The 25,412-nt window shown below is 43.5% G+C and overlaps 1 protein-coding gene across 7 annotated transcripts in view; it reads left to right on the top strand.

The window, feature by feature from the left end:
• Positions 1–25,412, top strand: part of ERG (ETS transcription factor ERG) — a 242,985-nt gene that overhangs the window by 193,168 nt on the left and 24,405 nt on the right. For all 7 annotated transcript variants that reach the window (XM_057504584.1, XM_036899232.2, XM_057504591.1 and 4 more), the window contains one exon: positions 9,907–10,058. In XM_057504584.1, the coding sequence (XP_057360567.1) occupies positions 9,907–10,058 (152 nt within the window). The remainder of the gene's footprint in view (positions 1–9,906; positions 10,059–25,412) is intronic.

Here is a 25,412-nt window from a genome sequence, read left to right as displayed (position 1 = left end):
GGCACCGTTGTGTAGAAGAAGAGATCCTAAGAGGTGTGCTCTTCAATATGACGCAAGCGAATTCTATCCGATTGCCGTGGGTACCGACAGCAGAGACAGGGGACTGCTTTGGCAATTTCTGTTTCGAAAATGAAACCATTATGGTTAACCAGAGTTTACATAGCCTGTTATGAAAATAAAACCTGAAGCACCATAATGGCTATTGGCTTTAATTCTTTCCTTTCTGGAAAATGAAAGTATTTGGAACAAAAAGGAGAATTCAAAAGATAAAAAGATGCCACACCTCGTCTTTACCGTGTAACACGCATACATATCTTATTCTATAGAGTATTTTATTTTCAAACAGTGACTCTCAGAAGGACATATTTCCACCCAGTTATCAAGCTCTAAATGTGACATCGTCTCCCTGATAGGCATTTTCAGCTGTAAAGAGAAATACAAACTTAAATAATGAAACTTTCTCAGGGAAACTTCAAACCCTTTCAAGGGACAAAGAACTAACTGTTGGTGAGCTGGTGGTGACTTTTTAATTAATTTAGTCTTCAACTGCTTCAGAGAAGAGGGAAGGGGACAAGCCTGGTGGGAAGAGACTGAAATTCCAGGTGTAAGAGAGTATTTAGTAAGGGTAAAAATAACACACAGCTGTGAAGACAAACATCTACAGTTTCAGTTTGAGCCCAGAGTTCTGCATGAATCACTGCCGAGCTCCACCCGCCACCCGGGCCATGGGGTCTGAAGCAGCTTTTCCACTGCCTCTGATTCAGAAATAAAACAGACCCACAAATTACCCCAGAGCTCTCCAGACAGTCCTCTCCTTGTCCAGGGTCCTAAAAATACCTTTTGTGGTGACTGACCTCGATTCATGCTATGATGCTTGATTAGGAGTTTGTTCGGTCAATTAAGACTAAGTATGTGCTTTTAGGATTCTTAGGAAGAAAATCACCTGAGAAGGGATTTCTCCATCTGCAGGTTTGAACACGTGCCCTGGCCAGCCTCCTGTGGGCCCTCTCATGGAACTGACCTCTTTGGGCTCATAGGTAGAGCTGCCAAAGGAAGCCTTTTTATTTTTCCCATATAGCTTCATCCTCAAGTTCAACATGAACTCACCTAATAGACTCCAGAGAACATTTGGGGAGACAGTGGCATGCTAACAGTGGTGAGCTGAAGGCTTCGTGGTGGGAGTGTCGGCCTGCTTACCCACGTGGGAGAGGGTGATGGGGCACCTGGGCTTCCAGGGAGTGGAGCTGGCGAGAGGGGCTGGAGCCACATGAGGCTCAATGCAGGCATGTGAGAAGAGATAGATCCGTCCCCAGCACATGGGACAGTGCCTGGCAGAGAGACTTGCTTCACTGCTACTGGATACAGGAATGATGGATTGAGGAGACCTAGGGCCAGGGTGCCAAGGAGAATCTAGGGAGTGTGGTTTTCAGTCCAAAAGCACCAGAGGCCAGCAAAGGGCTCGGGATGCCTGTGGCCAGCGTGGATTTGTATTGGGGGTAGGTAGCTCTGAACCCAGTGTGATGGAGAGCAAAGCAGAGGGCAGTCATCTACAGGTGCAGAGGAGTTCAGGAACAGGAAGGAAGGTGGGTCTTGCAGAATGGGTAGATTTTGGGGAGCACAGGGGCGTTTGCTTCTACCTACCAGAAGAGGCAGTTACATTGATTGGCCAACTTCGGTTCTGACTTGCCTTGGACTTTCTCTAAGGCCTGCGTGCCGATGCTAACTGTTCTGAAGCGAGGGTGCAGCACAGGTTTAATGGGGCTAGTGAGCTCAGGGCTGTCTTTCAGGGCTGCATTCAGCAATGTTCTTGGATAAATGAGGCCCACTCACACTCCACAGGGATGGCGGGTCCAGGCCGAGGCTCTGTCCCTGTCAAGCTAATGGCTGTGCCTGTGCCATTTCACTGCGGGCTCTTTCCACATGGAATCGGCCCCTTGTAAGTAGATGCTGATAAGAGGACACCAGTGTCAGATGCCAAGTTTATTTTGTTTTTCAAAAACTGAAGCCCTAATTTTAATTTTTCAGTACGTTTTTACAGGTGCACTACTTCTTTGCAAGAAATGGTATTATGTATGGGAACAGCTGTGTGGGGCTTTTGTCTTGGGCTGTGTTCTACTTCATCTTGAAAAATTAGATTCACTACTTTCCCGGGGGTCCAGCGACTGTCCTGGTCCTCAGTTCTCTCCCCAGGCCCACGACCTGAGTCAGGCTGGCCCCCTTAGCATGGGAACCCTTCCCTGGCTTGTTCTCACGCTCAGGAAGGCCTGCCCATCATCTCTGCAGAGCGGGTGCCATGATGGGCATGGTTGGGGGCAGAGCATGGCATTCAGCTGTCAGTGGAGGTGACCAACTATTTTAACCAGACTTACCATGATTCCTGTCTATGCCCAGACAAACCCTGCCATCCTCCGTGTCCCCCAGGAAGCTCTGCCTTTGTCTGCTCGCCTCTGCCCCTACCCAGCTCACATCTGCTCCTCTCTCTCTGTCTTCAGGGCCACTCCCAGGGTATTCTTTGGAAGAGACCCAATAGCAATGAAACGGTATCTACAGAGTATCTGTTCAGTTCCCTTTCATGTCTGTGAACGGGATTACTCGTGTGCAGTTACCAGGTGAGGTCCTATAGCATGGTGGTCAAGTACCTGGCCTCAGGGCCCCTACTGTCTATGTTCAAATCCCGGCTCCTCCACTGCCAGCCAGATGTGTAACCCTGGACACAGCCCCTGCCCAGCCTCACCTGTAGCCTGGCTAATGCTTGTTGGTATAGACCTCACGGAGTGTGGCATGGATGCAATGAATACAACAGTGAACACACGGCATAGGTCATGTGCTAAGCGCCATTTCAAAGGCTTTACCATGAAAAGAGTTTGGGGCCATCCTTACCATGAGTAAACAGTCAATTACTGGATAGACGATGAGCCAGATAAGGTCTGTAAATATTTGTTTGCCCACAATGCATTAGGTGGTCTCAGAGGCAAATGTGAATTTAAAATATCGAAATTAGAGGTTGTGGAAACTGGAATATATAGCAATCCATCTCTCAATACCTTATCATCTTTTTAAATTACTCTTTTATTCTTTTCTATTTCTGTACTGATCTCTTGGGTTGGCCAGTTCTTTCCAAAAGCAGTGTCAAGAAATGGCAAGTATGGAGGGCCGGCTGAGGCCACGTCTTCTCTTGATTGCTGTAGCTCAAGCAGCTGAGAGGTGTGTCCTTGGGGCACCCTGCTTCGTCCCCAGCCCCTCCTGGCACTGTGTGGAATGTTCTTAGGTCTGTTATGGGATGCTGGGAAGAATATCGCCTGCCACGTCACTCAGTTCCCTTCAGGAGAAGCCATGATAGAAACTTCTCACAAGTCTCAGCCCAGGAAAAGCTTTGCTTCTGCTGAGTAACTGGTGCTTTTGACAATTTGAGTTGTAACAGGGTGCATTTCCTTCTTTGCTTTGGCTGGTAGAAGCTCAGAGAAAAATTGATGCCCTACTTCTAGCAGCTGTACCTAGGAAGCTTAGTCAATGTGCTGGTTTTCTCTCTTGATTAATTACTTTCCCACCCTTGTATTCCACTGACTTCCATCATTTGATTGGATTATTTATGTTACTATTTTGTCTTGTATACTTTCTTATAAGCCACCTTTAACTTCACAAACTTTGAGGAAGGGTAGGGGAATAATGCACATTCAAAGCCACCACACATACACATAAATATACCTCTAGAGCTGCAGAGGAAACTGATGTAATCTCCTCCTTAGAAAAATTTTAATGCAAGCTAAACACTTGTTCATTCAAGCAGCCTCTGCAGAGCCATACCTGGGGGCTTGGAAATGGGGTTTCTCCCAGCGCTCTGATTCTGTGACCTGATGAGACCCCAGTTGGGTTTGGGAATGTTTCTGACTTCTCACAGTAATTTAGATTTAGCAAAATTTCCAATTTATTTGATGCTTTTTGCCATGTCACTTCTCCAATAAGTCGAAATGCTAGTGTGTTTTAGAAAGTCAATGTTCATGTTCTTAACTTTCCTGAACTTAATTCTCCTAATGCTCTTTAAGAGTATTTAGTTAATGGAGGCTCCACAAGCCAGAATTATTGGGCCCACGTCTCCACTTACCAGTAGAAGAGCACCAGCACTGTATCTTTTTCATCATGAAGGTTGGGGGGTCTTTCTACAGTATTTCTGGATTCCCTAGAGTGGCCCCAGTTATGGCCAAATGCCACAGAAATCTGTAAGATTGCAGCAGAGGCTGAACTCATGACAGTGTGTGCCCCGAGGGTGTTAACAAAGGAAGTGGGGAGAGATGCTTTTTGGCACCCCAGCTGTTGTTCAGGTCCCTTGTGAAATTCTTCTTTCTGAACCAGCCTGTCGCCCCGGGGCCACCCCAGCCCAGTGTGGACTTTGTCTTGCTCTGAGCTGGGGAAGCAGGTGTCTTCCCAGCTCCTGGTCCCTCTCACTGACCCTCACACCATATAGGATTTGTCAAGACCATTGTTCTGTGGATGACAAATAGAACCCAGACCTAAATACATGAATTTGAAAATATCTCCAAGATATAATAATTTATCTCTTTTATTTTATTGTGGTAGAACACTTTACATGAGATGTACTCTTTAACAAATTTTTAAGTGTGCAATACATTATTATTGACTAAAGGTACGATGTTGGACAGCAGATCTCTGTAGCTTTTGCATATTGCTTGACTGAAACCTTAGCTTACTGAGTAGTAACTCCTCATTTCCCCCTCTCCCAGCTCCTGGCAACTGCCATTCTACTCATCAACGCTCTGAACTTAACTGTTCAGATACTTCATTTAAGGGGAAGGCGTGCAGGATTTGTCTTCCTGTGATTGGCTGATTTCACTTAGCATGATGTCCTCCAGGTTCATCTGTGTGGTCAAATACTGCAGAATTTCCCTCTTTTTAAGAAGAATAGTATTCCATTGTATGTATCCACCACATTTTTTAATCCACTCATCCATCAACAGATACTTGGGTCATTTCCACATCTTGACTATTGTGAATTGTACAGTAATGAACATAGCATGCTAATATCTCCTCAAGATCAGGATTTTAGTTCTTTTGGATAAGTATGCATAAGTTAGATTGCTGGATCATATTGTTGTTCTTTTTCAAAATTTTCAAGGAAACTCCATATTGTTTTCCATTGTAGCCGTACCATTTTGCATTCCCACCAACAGTATGCAAGAGTTCCAATTTCTCTACATCCTCACCAACACTTGTTATCACGTTTTTCTTTTAATAATAGCCACCCTGACAGGTGTGAGGTGAGATCTCACTGTGATTCTGATTTGCATAATAACCTTTGTATGCCTTTCAAAGAAAGAGTCTTTGAGAGAAAGATCTTGAATCATGACTACTACAAAAAGACAGAGACATTTCATATTCACCAAGTGACTATCCATTTAACAAGCATCTAATGAATTCCTTAAAATTTTCATAGGAACTACTAGAAAACACACACATACATGAATACTAAGAACAGTTTTTTCAGAAAAATTTCAATTTTGTTAATATTTCCAAATTTATATCCAGACATTATAAAGTAGAATATAAAATATTCACAATAAAAAAAAATCTTGTACCTGTCATTTTTATCATTTTTAATTATCCGAATTGTGTTTTCCCCCTCTTTCCCCAGTTAGACTGCCTGACACCTGATTAAATGGTTCTTTAGAGGGAAAAATAGTTTGGGGACGTATGAAATAAACTGCATTCTCTTATTTTTTGGTTCATTTTTTTCTGCTTTTCCCCATTTAAAACAATTTATGTCATTTCATAGTTCTTTATTCTGATTGGAATGTTATGCTTAGTTCATTTATTTTCATTTTTCCCAACTGCCCTATCTGGCTAACCATCAGTGACCCTCACCTGCCACCAGCCACGGACCAGGCTTCCATGTAGCTCTCTGCTAGGTCGCAGTCATGGGCCCGTGGCAGCCGCTGGATGGGCCCAGCTACCCAGGCTCCCCTGCAAGGGCTTCATTATCCACCCAGGCTTCAGGAGGGCTGGCTAGTGGCTCAGCTCTATTCTGCAGCTCTCCCTTTTGGGCTGGGGCTTCCTCAGCTTCTCCTATCATATAAATTACCAATAGAGTTTTTAAAGGGGTGTTCTTTGTTGTGTTATGTTATGTTCATTGTTCAAAAGCAATGCGCTGAGCGTCTGGATGCAGCCTTCATACGGTAGGGTAGAGAATATGTGATCCTCCATCCAGGCAGTGTTCGTGCCCATGGCACACCAAGCTGTTTGAGGGAAGTTTACCCCTGCTGATTTATAAGCCTTGGAATGCAGTGATGGTCCAGCTGCCGAAGCAATAAGGCAGATTTCCTCAGGGTAGGTTCTCCTTACACACCTGGGCAAAGAGCTGAAAATGTATTTATTGTGAGACTTTTAAATACACACTTTTCAGTTCTCTGAATCATGTTAAGATTTCGTTTCTTAACTAAAGCGGTGTCTAAATGGATACCCTCTGAAAAAAGTTTCTTCTCTAGGAACTGCCTCTGTGTCTTACTTAGAGCTTTTTTATGCATGTGCTGGTTGTCACACGCTTGCTGTGCTGGGGAGAGAACAGTCCCTGGGCTAGGATGGCATCCTAGAGTAGGAATACTGTGTGAGTTGCAGGGCATACCTTATAGCAGAGTAATGTGGTTCCGGGAGGTCTGGGTGCCTTTCTGAAATTGAGTTCTATTTTTAAAGGTCAGCACATTACCTTGACTTTATGGAGGTGCTCTGTGCAGGGGCTGGGAGCAAGAGCAGTGAGTTCAGGGCTCCCCGCTTCACGTCTCACTCAGGTCTATCTCCTCCTGGCTCTGAGACCTGGAGCAAGTCTCTTACCTCTGTGTCCTCAGTTTACGCCCCTGAGAAATGGAGATAAAGGCAGCCCCTGCTATTCCAGGCTGTTGTGAAGACTGGTAACTATTAAGCTCCCAGAACAGGCCCCTGCATATACTCTGTGGCTACTAAAATTTTGAAGAGAATAAACCTGGAGAAATGACTGAAAAGTGAGACTAGAACAACTCAGGGCCCCTCTAACCATTATTTGGACCTATTTGGACAAGCACCTCCTTTGAGTTCTGCAGATAACTGGCCCTGTGGGTGATGCTCTCCATTCGGGGGGATTGACATTCCCTCAGATTTATTACAAAAGCTATTTGAAATTATCAAAATCATGGCTCCATTCTGGCTTCCTCTGAAACTAAAACAAAATGCCATGGAAAAAAGACTGCTTTTTTCATTGTCCTGAAGGTGCAGCTTTTGAAAACAGGGTCTGCTGCTCTCGTGTTGCTGATTTTTACAGTGAAAGCTGGAATGGGACAGTTTAGTGAGATGATTAAAAGATCATAAGATGAAAATAAAGTACCCTTATTAAAACTGCCCCTTTTTTAAACACTTACACCTATTTTTGGAAAGCTCTGGTGAAATGCAATCTAATGGCCCATCGTATCTTTGCATTTGAAGAGGGATCTATTTTATGCTAACAGGAAGTCTTTTGGGATCCACAGCAAGAGCTCCTGTCCTCACATGCAAATTAAGCTACTAAGTGTTGAAAGAATATGAGTTGGTCTGAAGGGTTCGTAATGCCCAATGTCCGCTATTTCTATAATTCTGGACTTCTTTGACCTGTAACTTTTCAATGCTTAATTGCCTTGCTAGAGAAGAAAGAATTTATCAGACTGTAAAAATGGTCTAAATGGATGAGTGAATGAATGAATCTGAACACTGCTCATCCCAGACGTTAAGGTTGTTACCTGAGTTATGCTCATCCCCTGAATAGCATCTAAAGTCTAATTGCTAAAACACCCATTTGACTTTCTTTCTTAGTAACTTTTTTTCTTGAGACAAATAGACCAAAACATGCCCACTCCACTCAGATGATGGAATGTTCCAAAGGGATTGGAAACTAAGTCACAAGTGAAGAGATTCACTGTTGTTATTAGGATGGGTCTTTTAGAGGTAAATGTTGGAAGCCAGGAAAAATAGCACCAAGAGGAAACAATGCCTGTACAGGCAGAGCTGGAAATGTAGAGGATCTGCACCATGGGAGCCCAGACTGTTGTTATTTTTAAGTTTCCTTCATGTTGGCACAGCTGTGAGGATGCTGTGAAGCAGGGCTGTGTGTTTCCGGGCCCATGGTGGGGCCTTCATCCTGGGCAACCCCAGTGATGACCTCCATCCACATATAACCAGTCTGTCCCCACTGTCAACCCTAACTAAGCTCCTTCCATCAGCAGCAAGTGACACTGGGAACAAACCTATATTCTCAGCATCCTCAGACACTGAGCAAAGAAATTCCTTCCAGGGTACTGGGCCCTCATTCTGCCCTTTCTGTCTACACCCACACCATGCTTTTTGGGTCTGGAATGATCTTCACCATCCCACCTCTGCCCTGACACACCCAGAGCGTGCCCTCCTGCCTCACAAGATTTTGAGCTTCTTAGACCTGAAGGTTGAGTCCACGCCAGGCCTTAGTCCATGATTCTGCAAGTTGTCTGCAGAGCTCTGACCTCACTGATAGAAACGCCCATTGGGGCAGAGCCCACAACCCTTAGGGCCTTAGACTCTGGGGTGGAAATCTAACATCCAGCAGAGATTCATAGATTCCTGAGAGTATGAAAATCTTGTAGTATGTAAAGCTTGAGAGGCCATTTCCAGAAGTCCACCTTAGAAGACATAACCCAGTGAGAAGGACACTTTGGCCAGGTGACCCTGGGTTAATGATCTATGGGTTAACCATCAGAGAAGGTATTAACTGACTTTTTCTGTTTCCTGGTTAAGCTGGATTTTCAATTTGGCATTTCCTATTAAATGTGATTTCACCATATCCTATAACTTCAAATCTCACTTTAAAAAAGAATTCCATTTTCTTTTTCCAAAAAGACAATTTTCTCCAAATGGCTACGGTTGCCTTCCTAGCAACCCTGTGGCCCATTAGGGGAGGCCCAGTGGCTGACTCCTCTCTTCATCCACACAGCTGGTTCCACACCCTGTAGGGCCACTGGACCTGTCCTGCTGCTGCCCTCAGGACAGTCCAGCTCCCTCCCTGCCCTTCCTGCTGGCACCTGAGCTGGAAGCACTGTAAGCCCCCAAAGCTCCTTATCTAAACATTGGCTGCAGGGGTTTGAAGGTCACCAAGGATTTCAGTCTGAGGGTCTGAGGAGGAATGTTGTTCTAGGATGAACCTTGCTGGGCGCCTCTGTGGGCATAGCCTGGGTACAGTCACACGGGGAGGCCACGGGGCAGCTCTCTCTCCCTGCACATGTTTCCAGTCAGTTGTCACCGGTGAAGCCTTGATGTGACAGTTTCAGATGGGGCTGGCCTCAGAATTAGACGCCACGTGGCAGCTGTGCTCCCCGGCCTGCCCTGGGCTTGGACCAAGCATGGCGACATCTGAGTTGCTCGGGCAGCCATAGACTGGGGGCTTAAACACGAGGAATGTGTCTCCCACTGTTCTGTGGGCTGGGAGACCAAGATTGAGGTGCCAGCAGGGTGGACGTCTGGTGAGAGCTCTCCCCCTAGGTGGCAGGTGGCCGCCTCCTCTCTGTGTCCTCAGTGAGAGAGAGAGTGAGTGAGCAAGCGAGCTGTCTGTCTGTTCCTCTTCTTATAAGGACGCTGACCCCATCACGGAGGCCTCACCCTCGTGACCTCATATAACATTAATTACCTCCCAAAGGCCCCCCTCCAAATGCCGTCAGATTTGAGATTAAGGCTACAAAATAAGAGTTTGGGTGGCACAGACATTCAGTCCTCAACAGACATGGGGTCTGCCTCGCCTCGCTGCTCTCCTGTTCCCCTCAGCCCCCTCTTCCTTGCCCTTCCGTGGCTCTCTCTGTGTCACAGATAGCAGGAGGCGGGCTTTCTGGGTGTGACAACAATGGCAGGACTTACCTTCTTCTCCTGCAGGAACTCCCCGGATGAATGCAGCATGGCGAAAGGTGGGAAGATGGTGAGCAGCCCAGAAACCGTCGGGATGAATTATGGCGGCTACATGGAGGAGAAGCACATGCCACCCCCGAACATGACCACCAGCGAGCGCAGGGTCATCGTCCCGGCAGGTCAGACACTCGTGGCTCCGCTCTGCCCCACCGGCCGCGTCTTTCTCGAGTTTGTCCACCTGGGGGGAGTGTTCACCGGTGTGTGTGTGTGTGTGTGTGAGGGAGAGAGAGAATATCCATGGATAATAGGGAGGAATTGCCTTTCTCTGAGATTATTTGGTGTTAATCATCCTTTCTTTGATGAAGTGCTATTTATAATAGATGGTAGGCTTCAAAACTTTTTTTTTTCTTATCTGGCAAAACAAAAAGTTGGGAGCTGTATATTTCTTGTTCTCAAAATCCAACATTCCAGTTATCACTGGCCGATGATGCAGATTCCAAGAACCAGAGTAATTCTTTACCACAGAAGGAATCCTAAACCAACCCAAAGCAATAGCTCTGAATTTGAGGAAAATGCCAGGAACTTACTTATAGTAAAACTGAAAGTAATAGGAAGGGTGACGTAAAGACCCTCAGAGGGCATGTGCTACATGAAACCCAAGACCTCACAGCAATAGTCCCTGCTCAGTGTGTCCTTACACATCCTAGGCGTTTCGGCAAGCAGTGCAGAGACATCACCTCGTGAGATCTTGGGCAGCAGAGTGGGCAACCTTACCGCCATTTCCCTGATGTGGAAAAGGAAGCTCCAGTGCATCAACTAACTTTCCCAGTGGCTTACAGTTAATAAGAGGCTGTGTCACATTTCAAACAGGTCTGCCTTACTCCTTCGTTCTCTTCCCTAGGAGTTGGATTAAATCTCAGCTCCTGACAATGGGCCCCATGGGCTCCTGCCCTCCACTCTGCAGCCATCTGGTCACCCTGAGGTTTGGTCTCTGGGGCTGGTGCTTTCCACCCCATCAGCATGACACCCTTGATTCCAGGTGGTTCCGTCCTTCATCAGGGCATTATGCAAACATCTCCTCAGAGAGGTCTTTTCCTGTCACTCGCTTCTGGAGTTGCTCTCCACTCTATCCAGTAACTGTAAATCCCCTGCCCTGTTTCTCTCCATTGCATCCCCTCCCGTCTGCATCATAGTTGCACTGAAAGAATCAATCTGAGGAAAGGCCTGTATTGAAGATTCTTGGCTTGGTTCTTCATGGAATCAGAGACTCAGGAGGTAATGCCTGGTGCCACTTACATCCTTTATCCAACGAGGTCCTATTCCTGTCCTGCCATCAGTATTCTTTAATGTCATCAATACCCTCTCCCATACGGACAGACTCAAGGCTTTCTATGTTAAAAAAAAAAAATGTTTAGAAAACAGGAGAGATATTTATAAGGGAGAGAGGCAAAGAACCAATCAAGTCAGAGCATACACCATTTCTGATACATAGTAGTTGCTCATTAAATGTCAGTTGGAAGGATGGTTGCAGATTGGCTCAAGTTAAGTTGCTGTGTAAAGGCTGGTTTCATCTCCTGAAGAAAGTCCTCTTTCAGTGTTCCCTCCTTTGTTGCTTCATGCTGATGCAGGCAGTTATTCAGTTAGGTGTTGGTAAGAGAACTGGTTGTGGCTGATTTTGCAAGTTGTGAGTCTTTCAGTTATTGGTCAAGCTTCATGTATGTGTGCTCACACAGACACAAAGATGAACACACACATGCATACACACCAGCTGCATTGCACAATCCAGACATCTCCCAGTGTGACGAAGGCATGGCAGGACCTGGGGGCAGCTCTGTCAGCTGCTGTACCTGTGCCTCTGCCCTGCTCCAGGATCCAGCCATCTACTCAGGCACATTTGGGGCATAGCACATTCTGCATGCACAGATGGAATTCTCCAAACCTGGTTCCAGTTGGTTCATATAGTTCCTACTAGTTAAACACATCGACTGACACTCATAAGTGAAATAATAAAGATGGCTGAAAAAAATAATATTAATTATTCCTAGATAATTATTAATTATCTACTCCATCAATCAACTACATACTAAGTAAGGTTCATGTCCTAGACTTAAAAAGGGTCCTGATGCTTGGTTGTTTATAGTTCATAATGCGTGATCAAAACCGAAAGTTTCTGTGATGACTGCCCTTGCACTGTTCACCATGTAAGAACTTATTCACTATGTTAAGAACTTGTTCACCATGTAAGAACTTGTTCGTTATGCTTCAGAAGATTGGAGACTGTTGAGAAATAGGCTTGGGGTTGATTAATGATTGTGCATTGAGTCCCCTATACAGAATTTTATTGTTGTTAACAACCATTTGATCAATAAATATGAGAGATGCCCTCTCAAAAAAAAAAAAAAAAAGGGTCCTAATGCACACGCATCAGAAAATTGGTATGTAGACCGAGACAGAAAAACAGGACCTGGGGGCATTGTCTGTGTTCAGATTGAGTTCTTGTACTAGGATTCCTCACTTCTCAAAGTCACTGGTTTTAAGACTCAGTCATCATTCATTAACTCAAGAGCTCTAAGGAAACTCATAAATACCCTAAGGAATAAATACATACCTTCACTGAATGTATTTACACTGCCTTCTTACTTCAGAGAAGATTTCAGAAAGCTCACACAAATACACACAAAAGAGTAAGGTAGGATCGATTTTAAAAATAAATGGATAAGAAGCATGGCTTGAAATAAGAGCTTAATGGAGACAGGGACAACAGGAGTGAGGTTTACATGTGCATGTGTTTATGTATGTGCTCAGCAGGCAGTGCCAAGGGGCCGCCTCCGTCAATACATGATTCAGTGTCCACAGGATAAACAGAAAACTAATATGGGAAAGATGGCCTGGCTGTTAATTCTGAGTCCAGAGAAGAATGTATTCCCTGATTAGTCAACAGGATAATAGACAAATTATGAGTAAAGCACTCAACCTGTAGGGCTGCCAGACATTTCTGGGAAACCCAGCTTATGCCTGTTGTCCTGGCAAAATTGTTGACTGTGTCTTTCCTTCTCCAATGTACTAGTTAGGCGGTAAGTCGCACCTATATTTTGTATCTATTATCTACCTATCTGTCTGTGTATCCGTCATCCACCTCCTACCTACCTGTCTCTCTGTTTGGTGTGCTCACCTGTGTGTCTAGGTCTACATCTCATGGGTTGGGCTGTGTCTTACATGGTTCCAGATCAAAGTGTCATTCAATGAAACCCATCTTAATAAGAGAGGCCTAAGATATGTGACCTAGTTACATGGCCCTTTGTTGGCTCTACTTAATCTGGAGGCTGACTGGAAAATGTTTCCCCAAGTGTGATTAGACCCAATTGTATCAGGATTACCTGGGAGACCTATGATTAAAAAATGCATGTTCCCTAATTTTCTTAATCTGGTGTAGGGTTGAGGAGTCTACTTTGTTAACACACTCTTTGGGTGATTTTCATGCATAATAAGGCTTGAGCAGCTCTAATCTGGGTAGAGGACTAAATAAATTTGACTTTAATGCACCTTTATTTTTAGTAAACGCATGATATGTCACTTTTAGAAGAGGGAGTGGGCAGAAAGGAAGAACAGAAAACAACTAACAGTTTCACATTGACGCTCCAAAAACTAGAAAAAAAAAAAAAGAAAAGTAGAATTGTGTAGGAAGGAACTTTTGTCATTGGTTGACACAGTAAAATGTGTGAAGTCCACGAGTCAGGGCATACACAGGGAAACACAGGGCTGTTAAAGGCACAAGATACAGTGTGAAAGTCCAGGCAGCCCCCTCAGCTCCATTCTGACAAGTTGTATCAATTCAAGGCTTATACGCATTCTACTCTGTTTCTGTCAACTGCCAAGAAACTTGGACACAATGCAGGCATCTGACTTCCAGGTGCTTCCAGTTCTGCGTCTCCAGGGCTGTGAACATAAATCAGTGTTTGGAAACAACGGGTCTCCATTGCACAGTAGGACTAATATGTTCTAGAGCATGTAGGTTTCATGAGGCCTCCTGAAGCCTCTGCCATCAGAGACACTGTCTTTCCACGCGCCGCTGTGCCCCTTTGAGGTATTGACAGCGTACTCGGCAATGTGCTAACCACGGGGGCTAACAAAGATGAAGGCCCAGTTTCCATCCACTTTTCTTGAAAGTTACATAATGCTGACCAAATGCAATAGGACCTCTGGTTTTAGCAGCTTACATCATTTTGAAAGATTTTTCTTTTTCTCGTTTTTATTCCCTAAAATGGGTACTAGAGTGTTGGGCTTTTCAAGCATTTCTACTTTCATTTTCTAAATATCCACCTGGAGCACACACACTCATGGTAATCAGAAGTCTCTGAGATAAGGAGTCGCCTACTCATCTCTTTACTGGTGCACGCTTTTCATTCTTTCATTGATTTCCTGGGCACTGACAGTGCTCCAGCCACCATGAGTAAAAATCACTCTTATGTGATTTTAAAATCCCTTTTCTTGGCCCCTAAGTGCTGTGGCTGGAACTCCTTGTAGTGTGTCTTACTCAGGTCCTCCATGCTGGGGAACGTCTCTCCTGGGGTTCCTGAGGTAGTCATGAGGACTTGCTCTTATACGAGTCACAGAGGAAATGACCAGAGTCTGTCAGAAGCAGATAAGGCCCATCTGTGTGAAGTAAGTAGCTCACGGCAGGACAGCGTGGGATTGAGAGCTCAAAGGAGTGATTCAGACACATGCTTCAAAACATCTGAGGACCGAGATAAATATGAACATGACTGGTCCAGAAAGCTCCCTTTGTCCTCCCGTGAAACGATTCCTGAATCCCTTTGACGCCTCACCCGTTTTCCTCTTGCGTGTCCTCCCACCCATCAGAGCGCTGTCCTCTGCACAGTGTCTTTGTCCACGCTGTTCCCTCGATGGAGTGCCCGTCCTCCTTTCTCTGCTAGCAAATCCTTCTCATTCTTCAAGGCATCTTTCAAATCCCACCCTGTCTAGGAAGCCATCCTCGATCTTTTGGCAAGTTAGCTATTTCTCTTACAACATTTAATGGAATCTTTTACTACCAGACTTTATTTTGATTCAGATTATATTCTTTAACACATCTATATTCTTACTTCAATATGGATATGCCATTAAATTCCACCAAGGATTTGAGATGCCTTGTGATCTAAAGTACTGATAAACACGTGAACCAAACTACTGATTAGATAGAAGTTCTAGGGATCAGCACTAAGGCAATGAAAAATATAAATGGAAAACCAAGAGCATGTGAAGGAAGCACGTATTCATTTTGACCACCACAAAGTTGGCCGCGATGCTATAGCTAAGCTTCCAGAAAGGCTCTGAGCTTCCTGGCAGCCAAAATAAAGTCATTGGGAGAAATAATACCTGTTTCCAAAAAGAAGTTTCCCAGGGAAGGCCGTGTGTTTCCTAGTCAAACTCCTAAAGGCAGGAGCTCTGATGTTCTCCGTTCTGGGTCCAGTGAGGCTGTACCTGTGGCCTCCTTCCTGGCACAGTTGCTGCACCACGTTTCGCCAGCCTTCCTCTTGGGCCACCCTCCTTGAGTGCACCACCTTATGTGAGAGACCAGCTCAGCACAGCCCAGGACAAGATGCCCAGCATGAGTCTCTGCTGCTTCGGCTTTTTGTAAAGTAAGGCTTCTGAGTTTGCAGAGTGGCTGGAGGCTCACGCAGCTGTGACATGATCCTTCCTAAATACGGCACCTGTAGGTTGGCCTTTGGATACAGAGAATAACAAGTCTGGAAGAATATACTCCCTGACCAAGTGCAGATGGCCAACATATTATGCCTTAATCTTATTAGAGTTAGTTATCTGTACGCCAGTCTGTTCTCTTAGGTCATAATCTCTGTGAGTTGCTGATCATGGCTTTTGCATTCTCAATTGCCAGACCAAGCAGCCAGTTTGTGGCCTGTGTACAGAGGTCATTAAATGTGCATTTACTGAGCTAATGGTAATCTGGATTTAGTAAGAGTACAGAATCATAGGAGTTGGTGTTGCAAGATTCTTGATTTTAGTTCAACTTTATATTAGATACGGTTATTCAAAGAAACAACAAATCCCTCTCTCTATGTATATATATATATATATATATATATACAGAGAGAGATATGTTTGATAAATATATATATATGTTTGATATATATAGAGATATATATATCTATAAATACATATATAGAGATAAATATATATACACCGATATATAAGTTTGACAAATATATATAAAATATATAATATGTACATAAATATAAATAATAAAAAATATAAATATGAGATTTTATTATGAGGAATTGGCTCATGTGATTATCCCTCAACCCACAATCTGCCGTCTCCAAACTGGAGACTCAGGGGAGCCAATAGTGCAGATCTCGGTCCCAGCCTGAAGGCGTGAAGGCAGGCGACTGAAGTCCCAGCTCAGCGGTCAGCCAGAGAGAGCCAGTCTTCCCTCCCTTTTGTCCCATTCAGGCCCCCAGGGGATTGGATGCAGCCGCCCATACAGGGGAGGGCACTTGGTTACTCTGCTCTCCAGCTCAAATACTAGTGTTTTCTGGAAACACCCTCACAGACACACTCAGAAATAATATTTAGCTAAATATCTGGGCGTCCTGTGATCTGACTCAAGTCGACACTTCTCGGGACACATGCGCAGGTGGGTAAACGTGGAGCCAATCCCCAGCCTCTGCTCATTCATACTTAAAGAGCTTGTTGGTAAGACTACACATTTCTTCATTTTACTTTGTCACATCACCAAGCACCTCAAGGATCTCTTCCACTATGTTTACATTATGGGATGTGTTTCTGTAAGTTTCTGTTTAAATTCTTTGTATGCTCAGTCCAGCAACTAAATAAACCAAACCCAAACTCAAATCCTAAAGTCAAAGTTAACTATAATTTTAGAAGATGAGCTGAACAGTGATTGAGAAAACTTCCACTGGGTTATGTGTGTGACTGAAATCATAAAGACAAATGGTGGCAGTAACCATCTGTTGGGTGCACACTATTGCCAGGCGCTTGGCCATGCACTGTGTGAAAAAGTTATCATCTCGTTTAAATCCCACAACAACCCTGTAGTACAGGCGCTGTTTATTATTCTCACCTTGCAGATAAAGAAGCTAAAACTAAATAAACAGTAAGACAGTTGCCCAGATGTCCCAGCCAATAATGCAGAGAGCCAGGACTCTAACCCAATCCTGTCTGACTCCAGAGCGTGAGTTCTTACTCACAAACCACACTCAAACATGCCTGGAAAGAACACAAGGAAATGGGATGATGGAATAAGTTCACTAAATGGCGGCAAAGATTCTGAAACGGCTGTTCCAGAGGAGACTTAAGTGAAGAAGGCAGAGGTGGAAGACTATTGCTTGGCACTTTTACCTTTCCATGATGGTAATGAAAACTGAGAAGAAGAATAGAATTGAACACGGCTTAGATTTAGCATGAGTGTCTGAGGTGTTAATGAATGTAGAAAAAGATTTTTTAAGACAGATGATGATTCTGGTTTGGTGCATTCTGTGTTTGAGAGACCCCTGGGATGCCCACAAGGCATTCTAGTGAACCTGTATAGAGCTTGGAGATAAAGAACCTTTATCAGAGGTCACCACACTTCAGTTCTCAGCTCTGCATTTTCTAGCTCTGGGATCTGGGAAATCACGTAATCTCATTGTTCCTGAGTTTTCTTGCCACCAAAATAAGGGTGGTAGTTATGCCCATTTTATGTGGTGCTGTGTGCATTAAATAAGAATACATGTGAAGTTTATAAACAGTGCCTGGGATATAGTAATACCTCACAAATTGCAGCTTTTCTTCTCATATTTGGGTCAGGTGTCTGGGAGGGAGCCCTAGACTCAAGAGATAGACTGGCAAGACATAAGCATGTTTTTAGGCTGAATTGTGTCCCTGAAATATACTCTGAAATAGAGTGTTTTCAGATATACTCAGGTCAAGATGAGGTCATGAGGGTGGGTCTAATAAAATGACTGGTGTCTTTATAAAAGGGGGAAATGTGGACACAGACACACACACAGGGAAGATGCCGGGAGACCCCAGGGAGAAGGCCATGTGAAGGTAGAGGCAGAGGGGGCCGATGCAGCCACAAGCCCAGGAGCACTGGAGCCTGCTGGCCACTGCTGCAAGCTGGGAGAGGCAAGGACGGGTCAACCCGGAGTCGCAGACGGAGCACAGCCCTGCTGGCACCTTGATTTTAGACTTCTAACCTTCACAACTGTGAGGCAATAAGTTTCTGTCATTTTAAGTGACTTAGTTCATGGTACTCTGTTATGGCAACCCTCGGAAACTGGTAGAGAAGCCTGTTGTACTTGGAAAGTCCAGGGGTATCTGTGGAGTAAGGAGAGCAGAGACCCAGGGATAAAGGTCCAGGGATTCCCAGCATCTAAGAGGGACAAAAAAGAAAACCCCAGGAGGGAGAAGCTTTTAAGTGGAACAAGTCATTCCATTTCTACAGCATGATGAACATAAGCAGTGTTGTCATGGAATAACTAAGGGAAAAAAATGAAGAAAACCAAAATCCAAGCACTAGATAATCTTCTCAGAAGAGTTGAGAATGGCTCCATCCAGTGAAGTATTTTGGATGTCTAAATGTCAGAGATATATTTAGCGGCCAACAAAAATAATTTAGTCATGGATTTCTTGAATAAAATACATAATGGAATTGTTGATTCTCAAGCAAGTTGATGATAGATATGCTGTCTTACAGGGTTGGGTTCCTTCATAGCATATCGCACAATTCATATGTATAATTAAATATTTGACAATTGGCTAATCAATACATGAATGAAGTAGAGCATAGCACAAGTTAGGTTGATGGTGAAATTGGAAATAGAGTTTTAAAGTTGGTAGATTAAAAATGTGCAGTCAGAGCATCTTACTACGCTGATGGACAGTGACTGTAATGGAGTTTGTGGGGGGGACTTGGTGAAGGGGGGAGCCTAGTAAACATAATGTTCTTCTTGTAATTGTAGATTAATGATACCAAAAAAAATGTGCAGTCAGGACTCTTAGTTCTAGTAAAATATTGAACTTAAAAGACATTCCTCTTGCAGAGGTCATGGAAACACTGCATAGAATCTAACATCCTTTTAAATGCACAACTGAAATGGGAAGACAGTCAAACAATTCCTTAGGGACTAAAAACAGGTAGGGAATAGAGGACAGAGCAGCCCATCCTCATGTTGTCGCCTGGTTTTCTTGGGAGGCATGGATAGGGTGGGGTGGGGTACCACTGTTTATAATTTGGGTTTTAAAGGTTAGGTAGGGACAGGAGATGCATCTTGGGCTTGAACAAAGCAGGGAGTTGGACCTGATCCCTTGCATCCCCCTATGCACACATGTACACATCTGTGTGTTTCACCAACCCCCAGGCTGAGAAACTACCCATTTGTAAGTGGTTGTGGGCTAGCGATAACCTGGGAAACCTGGCAGAAGTGAATACAAAATCTCCCTGGATGGTTTTATCTTCAATCCAAGCTTTACAGAATTCCTACAGATAAAGACCTTTTGCAGATGACTCTGTAACCCCTGATTACAAAAACAGGAAGAAACACACTATCTCACCAAGATTCAGCAGAAACAACAGACAACATGATTAAACCCTCAAAAATGTTTAAAATAGATTTTAAAATGATTAAATACATAAAAGCAGGAACCAAAAAAGAGAAGAACAAGACATTATGGAAAAGAACAGATAACTCTGAAGAAGTAATGGAACTTAGAAATACAAGAAAGGATTCAAACCTCAGTAACACAAAGTCTCAGAAACTCAGGTGATTTGAAAACAAAGCAGTAAATTAAAGAAAGTAAACCTCAGATTGTTCTGAGTACAGCACGATGTAAGTCCTGGGAGAGGAAACCCCGGGGCAAAATACACTAAAAACCGAAATCAGTCAAAGGGAGAAATAAAATTTAAAATCCGTTTATTGCTTACAAACTGCAGTCCGGGGCTTTCCCTTTTTCCTCCTCTGACAGAAGCAAAAACTAGCACCACCCCTCGCCCCTCAGGTACAGATAAGCCCTCCTTGCCCAGGTAATTACCCATTGATATGGAGATGAACTTCTCTCCACCCCTGAGGAATGATGCAAATGCACTAAAGCCATACTTCTCTCCACCTCTGAACACCTGTTGATATGCAGATGTACTAAAGCCAGGCGAGATATTCTGGAAATATTACAATTTTACCCACACACAGTTACAAAGACATGGCACATACACAAAAAAGTTCAAGAGTTGGGAAGGACTCCTAATAATGTCCTACATGGATCTAATAGAAGTTCCAGGATGGAGGAAATAAAGAGGAAAGAAGAGATGAAATATTTGAAGAGACAAAAGCTAACTTCTTCAAATTTGAGGAACAAGACTGTTTTCCCAATACAGGAAGCACAAGTCACAGAATGATAAATAAGTGCACACTAATAACGTTTTGGGGACACTGCAGAACACCAAAGACAAGGTGCTTTAAGGCAACTAGAGAAAACAGACAGACTATCTGAGAACCAGACTTCTCAACAACAAAGCTGGCACAGAGGGCAGTATAAGAAAATCTCCAGTGAGCTGGGAGAAATAGACAAAATTCTAACCAGCTTCTGGACTCATAACCATTTTTTTTTCCTGCCACAGACCCCTTTAGTAGCTTGGTGAAGCCAATGGATCCTTTAGAATAATTCCTTTGAATGAATGAAGTAAACTTCAGAGGAATATAAAGGAAACAAATTACATGAAAAGTACATTCTATTCTTATGTAAATTGAAGGTAAAATAAAGATACTTTCAAAGAAAGGGTAAGAAGTTGTTGCTCACTGACCCTCATTTCAGGAAATCACAAAAGATTTAGTAAAGAAAGAAAACATATCCTAAACAAAGGAGTGGGTTAAAAGGAAATGGGAGCAAGGAAATTGGTTAATATAAGAGTAGATCTAAAGGGAAATGGCTATAAAATGAGAACCCCAGCCCCTTAAACAGGGAGTACAACAATACGGTGGAATAGAGATTTGAACATTATCATATAAGATTAGGAATTAAAGGCTGGAGTTAACATTTCTAAATTCCTTGCATTTTTTGGGAAAAAGATATATATGGTGATTAAATTTAGCTTTTATTTTAAAGATTAACAAGTAAAGAAATAGAACTGAAATATTAAACAGCCAAGCCAATAGAGAAAGAAAAAAAAGAATGAATAAAATAGATTAATCCAATAAGACACTTGGAAAGGAGAAATACAGACCAAAGCAAGGTAAATAGAAAGCACAAAATCAGGTGGTAGAAATCAGACAGACCAGTAACTATATGTAAGTAGATCAAACAAACTCACCATTAAAAATGGAGAGTGCTAGATCAGATTTTTAAAAAATACTCCAAAATCAGTTTACGTAGTTTATAAAAACATCTAACACAGAGAAAAAGTAATAGCAAACAGAGAAAATAAGACATCCTTGTCAAATGCTAATAAAAATAAAGCTGACAAAAATGGAAGCAGAAAGCATTAACAGAGATTATTGAAGTAATTGCATAATGAAAAAAAGGTTGCATTCTTGAGAAATCTATAACATGGTAAACTTATATATACTTAATAGCACAGCCTCAAAATACATAAAGAACTGTAAGGAGAAATAGACAAACCCACTTTAGTGAGAGATTTTAATTTGCTTTTCTCAGTAATTGATAGACCAATGACATAAAATGACCTGTGCATTTCCAATTTTGACCCAATGGTTATTCATATGTTTTATACCTGCACCCCCAAATTAGAGAGTGTGCACTCTTAAGCACTCAAGGGGCATTTGCAGAAATTGGCCATCCAATAAATAGGCCATCAAAAAAGAAGCAACAGTATAAAAGAAAGTCAGTGTCATATAGACCTCATTCACTGGCCAAAGTGCAATAGAATTAAAAATTAGTACATGTCAAACTGATAAGTGAACCTCATCCATGAGTTCAGAAGTTAAAGGTTCAGAAGCAGCCTTGAATGTGAACTCGTTTTTTGAGATCAAATTTCCGTTTGTGGTGGAATGAAGCACAAATGCAGGTCAGTTCTCTGTTGGGTCTGCTTTATAGATGTAAAGTCTGAGGGGAGGAAATGTTAAATCTTATTTTTGCAGGCTTCTCAGTGTCTTGGACAGCAGATTGGCAGACTTGCCCTGGGGCCTGGTTTTATAAACAAAGACCTCATACAATTGTGATATGGCTTAGAGATACCTTTTATTTTTATTTTTTCTTTACCATGGGCAATTTTTTCTAGCTGGAAGCCAGTATTTTATGTTGATATTGTTCAAGAAAAATGACACTCAGGGCTTGTATTATCACCAGTTCGGCTCTTGTTTAATCTCACTTCAATTCATCCCTCTAGAGGGGTTTCTGAGACAGGATGTTTGCCTGCATGAGTGTTTTGTTTCATGAAGATGCAGTATGTCTTCAGCAATGCAATATCCCTTTGCCACATTTAAATATCTACTTAGTATTTTCCTGGCAGCAGTGAGCCTTCACTAGGTCAGAATCCTGTTAAGGGAAATGTGAAAATAATTCCAGCCCTCCTCCCATTTACTGCTTGCCCCCCACCCCCAGGACTAACAGTGCAACTCCAAAACTCTATGCTTTTATTTATTCTTTAAATCCAATATACTGAAATAGCATTTGTAAATGTTTTGGATATTAACCACATAAGCTAAGATATAGGAAACAAAAATTAGAGGTTTCAGAGAAAGATGGCTTTTTTTTCCTTTTTCCCTTGTACCATGGGGGTTTACCATTTTGATGTCTGTGAAATGTGGAAGGGTACATAGATTTCAAAACAATTGGACTGGAGGGCTGAAAACAAAACAACTTACCTTTGCTGATTCATCTGACAGAAGCACCTCCAAAAGCTTCTTAAAATAAGTAAGTCAGGAGGAAGCTGCCCCTGAAGTAATAGATTGTTTATTTTACTTTAGCCGTGTTTGCAATGCAAAATCCAGCGTGCAGATGCATTATTTGCAGTATGTTATCATGGGCAAAGTGCTTTCACATCACTATCTCATTTTCTTTTCTAGTCCACACTTAATCACCCTCAGAAAAAGAAAACCAATTTCAGAGAAGGTAACATTTGCACTTTGTAGATGGTTGAGTCAGAACTCACCTATGGGTATTTTGGCTCCCAGGAACACCTTTTAATATTATCATGAAGTTTGCTGTGCTTGATGTGATTTAAAACATTTTTTGATTCTTCAGACATTTTTGATGGCTCTGAAATGCCTGGCTTATAAAAACCAGCATTCTTTGCAAGACACTCAAGACGCCCCCTGATCTGGCCCAACTCCTGCCTGTCTTCATGAGCCTCTGTGCTCCTGCCTTCACCCTCCACTCCAGATACACCAAATTTCTCCTTTCTGCCTCAACACATCAAGTGTTTCATGCCTCTGTGGGTAAGAAGCTGGACTCAAGCTGTTCCCCAGACTGAAGGGCTGCTCTGCTTCTGTCACCCCATTTCTGTCAAAATCCCCTTTCTTTCTGCAGGCTCACACCAAGCCCTGAAACCCTTCCCCTCTCCTGATTGGGATCCACTGGGACTTTGTACGTCCACGTCCTGCTCAGACAACAGAGTTAATTCTGCCCATGGGTTGTGTTGATGGCTGCCCACCCACCGCACCCCCACCCCCAGGAGATTCTCGGCATCTCCCTTTGTGACAGCCACCTCTGAATCCCTCTAGTGCTCGTGCGGTTAGTAAATGCTCAGGGACTCTTCCTGGAGTTAAAAGGAGTCCTTCCCCGATGCCCTATGGCAGCCGTTCCCTGGGTCCTGGATGCTCCACAGTGTTTTACAGAGGAGGGAAGCCAGGCTCAGCCCTGAGGTTGGGTGACAGGCTCTGAGCCACACCACTACCTGGAGGCAGAAGGTAGCCACACCTAGACACAGGCCAAGGGGGCGCTGTGGCTGTGGCACGGCCTGCGGCCCCTCCCTTTTCTCCTTCACATGCACAGCCGGGCCTCAGGAAAGGAGGTAAGGCTTATCGACTCCTGTGAGCCCCTCTGTGATTCAAGAGAGGACAGAAGAAGGAAGCTTTGGTGACATATCATGGGCCACGAGGAGACCTGGGAGACTCCACTGGGCTCTCTGTGGGGTTCCAGGACGAGCTGGGAGCCAACGCACAGCCTTGAACCTTAAACACCACCATCTATAGCTGCAGCATCCCTGCTTGGCCCAGGTAGCTGGGGCGGAGCTCAGTGGGGGCTCTCGCTGGGGCGGAACCAGGCGTCCGGTCTCATGATCACTTCACTGCGCAGAGACTCACTGTAAGTGTGTGCACCTCCAAGCATTGGGGACAGATGCCTGGGTGGGGTGGTGAGTGCTGGCGAGGGCACAGGAACCAGGCAGGTCCTCCAAGCAGTGGGTGGTGTGTGGGCCCAGGCCTGAGGTGTTAGTTTAGGAGATGGCAAGTGGTTATGTGTGGCTGTAGGGGGAAGGGTGGGAATGAGACTGGGGGTACAGTGGGGCTCAGGGAGTTAAGGGTCTTGTGCTTCCTGCTCAGGAGTTTGGACCTGTGCTTTGCAAACTGTTCTCTACTACACCACCTCTGGGGTAGATCTGGAATAGTTGTGACCCTGGACGGGGGGTGGGGGGAGGTGGGGGGGGAAGAAATGACCTCATTTACTCTATCAAATGGTCATATTTTGTTTTTAACATCCTTTGCTTATAAACTTTGAGGGCAGAGGTGTGGAGATCAGATCCCAAAAGAATATACAAATCCCCCAACATCATGTAATAATACTCTTCTCAAATGAAGCAAACCCCACTAACAAGCTGTATAAGAAAATGAGATAAAAATTTTACACCCTTGAAAGAAGTTTTATGAAAATGCTTTGACAAAGTCCTTTGTAAGACCTTGTTTTGATTCTGAAACACAGAGAACAAGTTTTTTGATAAGTACCTTTTTAAGTTAGGCATTATAAATTTATTGCAGAAAAAGAGAAAATGCAGTTGAGTGCAAAAAGAAAAAAGTCTAAAAATCTCCATTACCTTTTCCCCCAGAGACAAGTTGACAGTTTGCTGCATAGCCCTCCCAAATTCTTACCCTGGATAGATTTACATTTCTTTGGAAAATACAGTGCAATAATGTTTTCAAATTTTAATCTGCTTGGACATTTTCTCTTATCAATAAATATATTCAACAGGGTCATTTTTAGTTTCTAAGTATCACAGAATATTCCAAAACATACTACAACTTAAGTAGCTCTCTTTTTGTTGGACATTTAGGGTGTTCCCAATGTTTTGCTATTGTAAACACTACCAAGAACATCCTTGAAAAGAAAGCATTGCGTACATCCTCTAATAATTTCCTTAGGGTGAATTTCTAGAACTGGAATATTTGGTGCAGAGACTACACTCATATTTTTTAAAGGACATTGAGATGTATTGCCCAGTTGTTCATTGGAAAGGGTTGTAGTGATATACACTTGTGCCAACAGAACAAGAGAATGGTGGTGTCACAAACCCGAAGAGGTAAGAACAATCCAGGTGGAGGAATTGCTCTCTGGGGTGTTGTGTA

This window comes from Manis pentadactyla, chromosome 1 (genome assembly GCF_030020395.1).
Source record: "Manis pentadactyla isolate mManPen7 chromosome 1, mManPen7.hap1, whole genome shotgun sequence".
NCBI classification, from domain to species: domain Eukaryota; kingdom Metazoa; phylum Chordata; class Mammalia; order Pholidota; family Manidae; genus Manis; species Manis pentadactyla.
The sequence above is the reverse complement of the archived record's forward strand: the minus strand, read 5'-3'. Positions and strand labels throughout refer to the sequence as shown.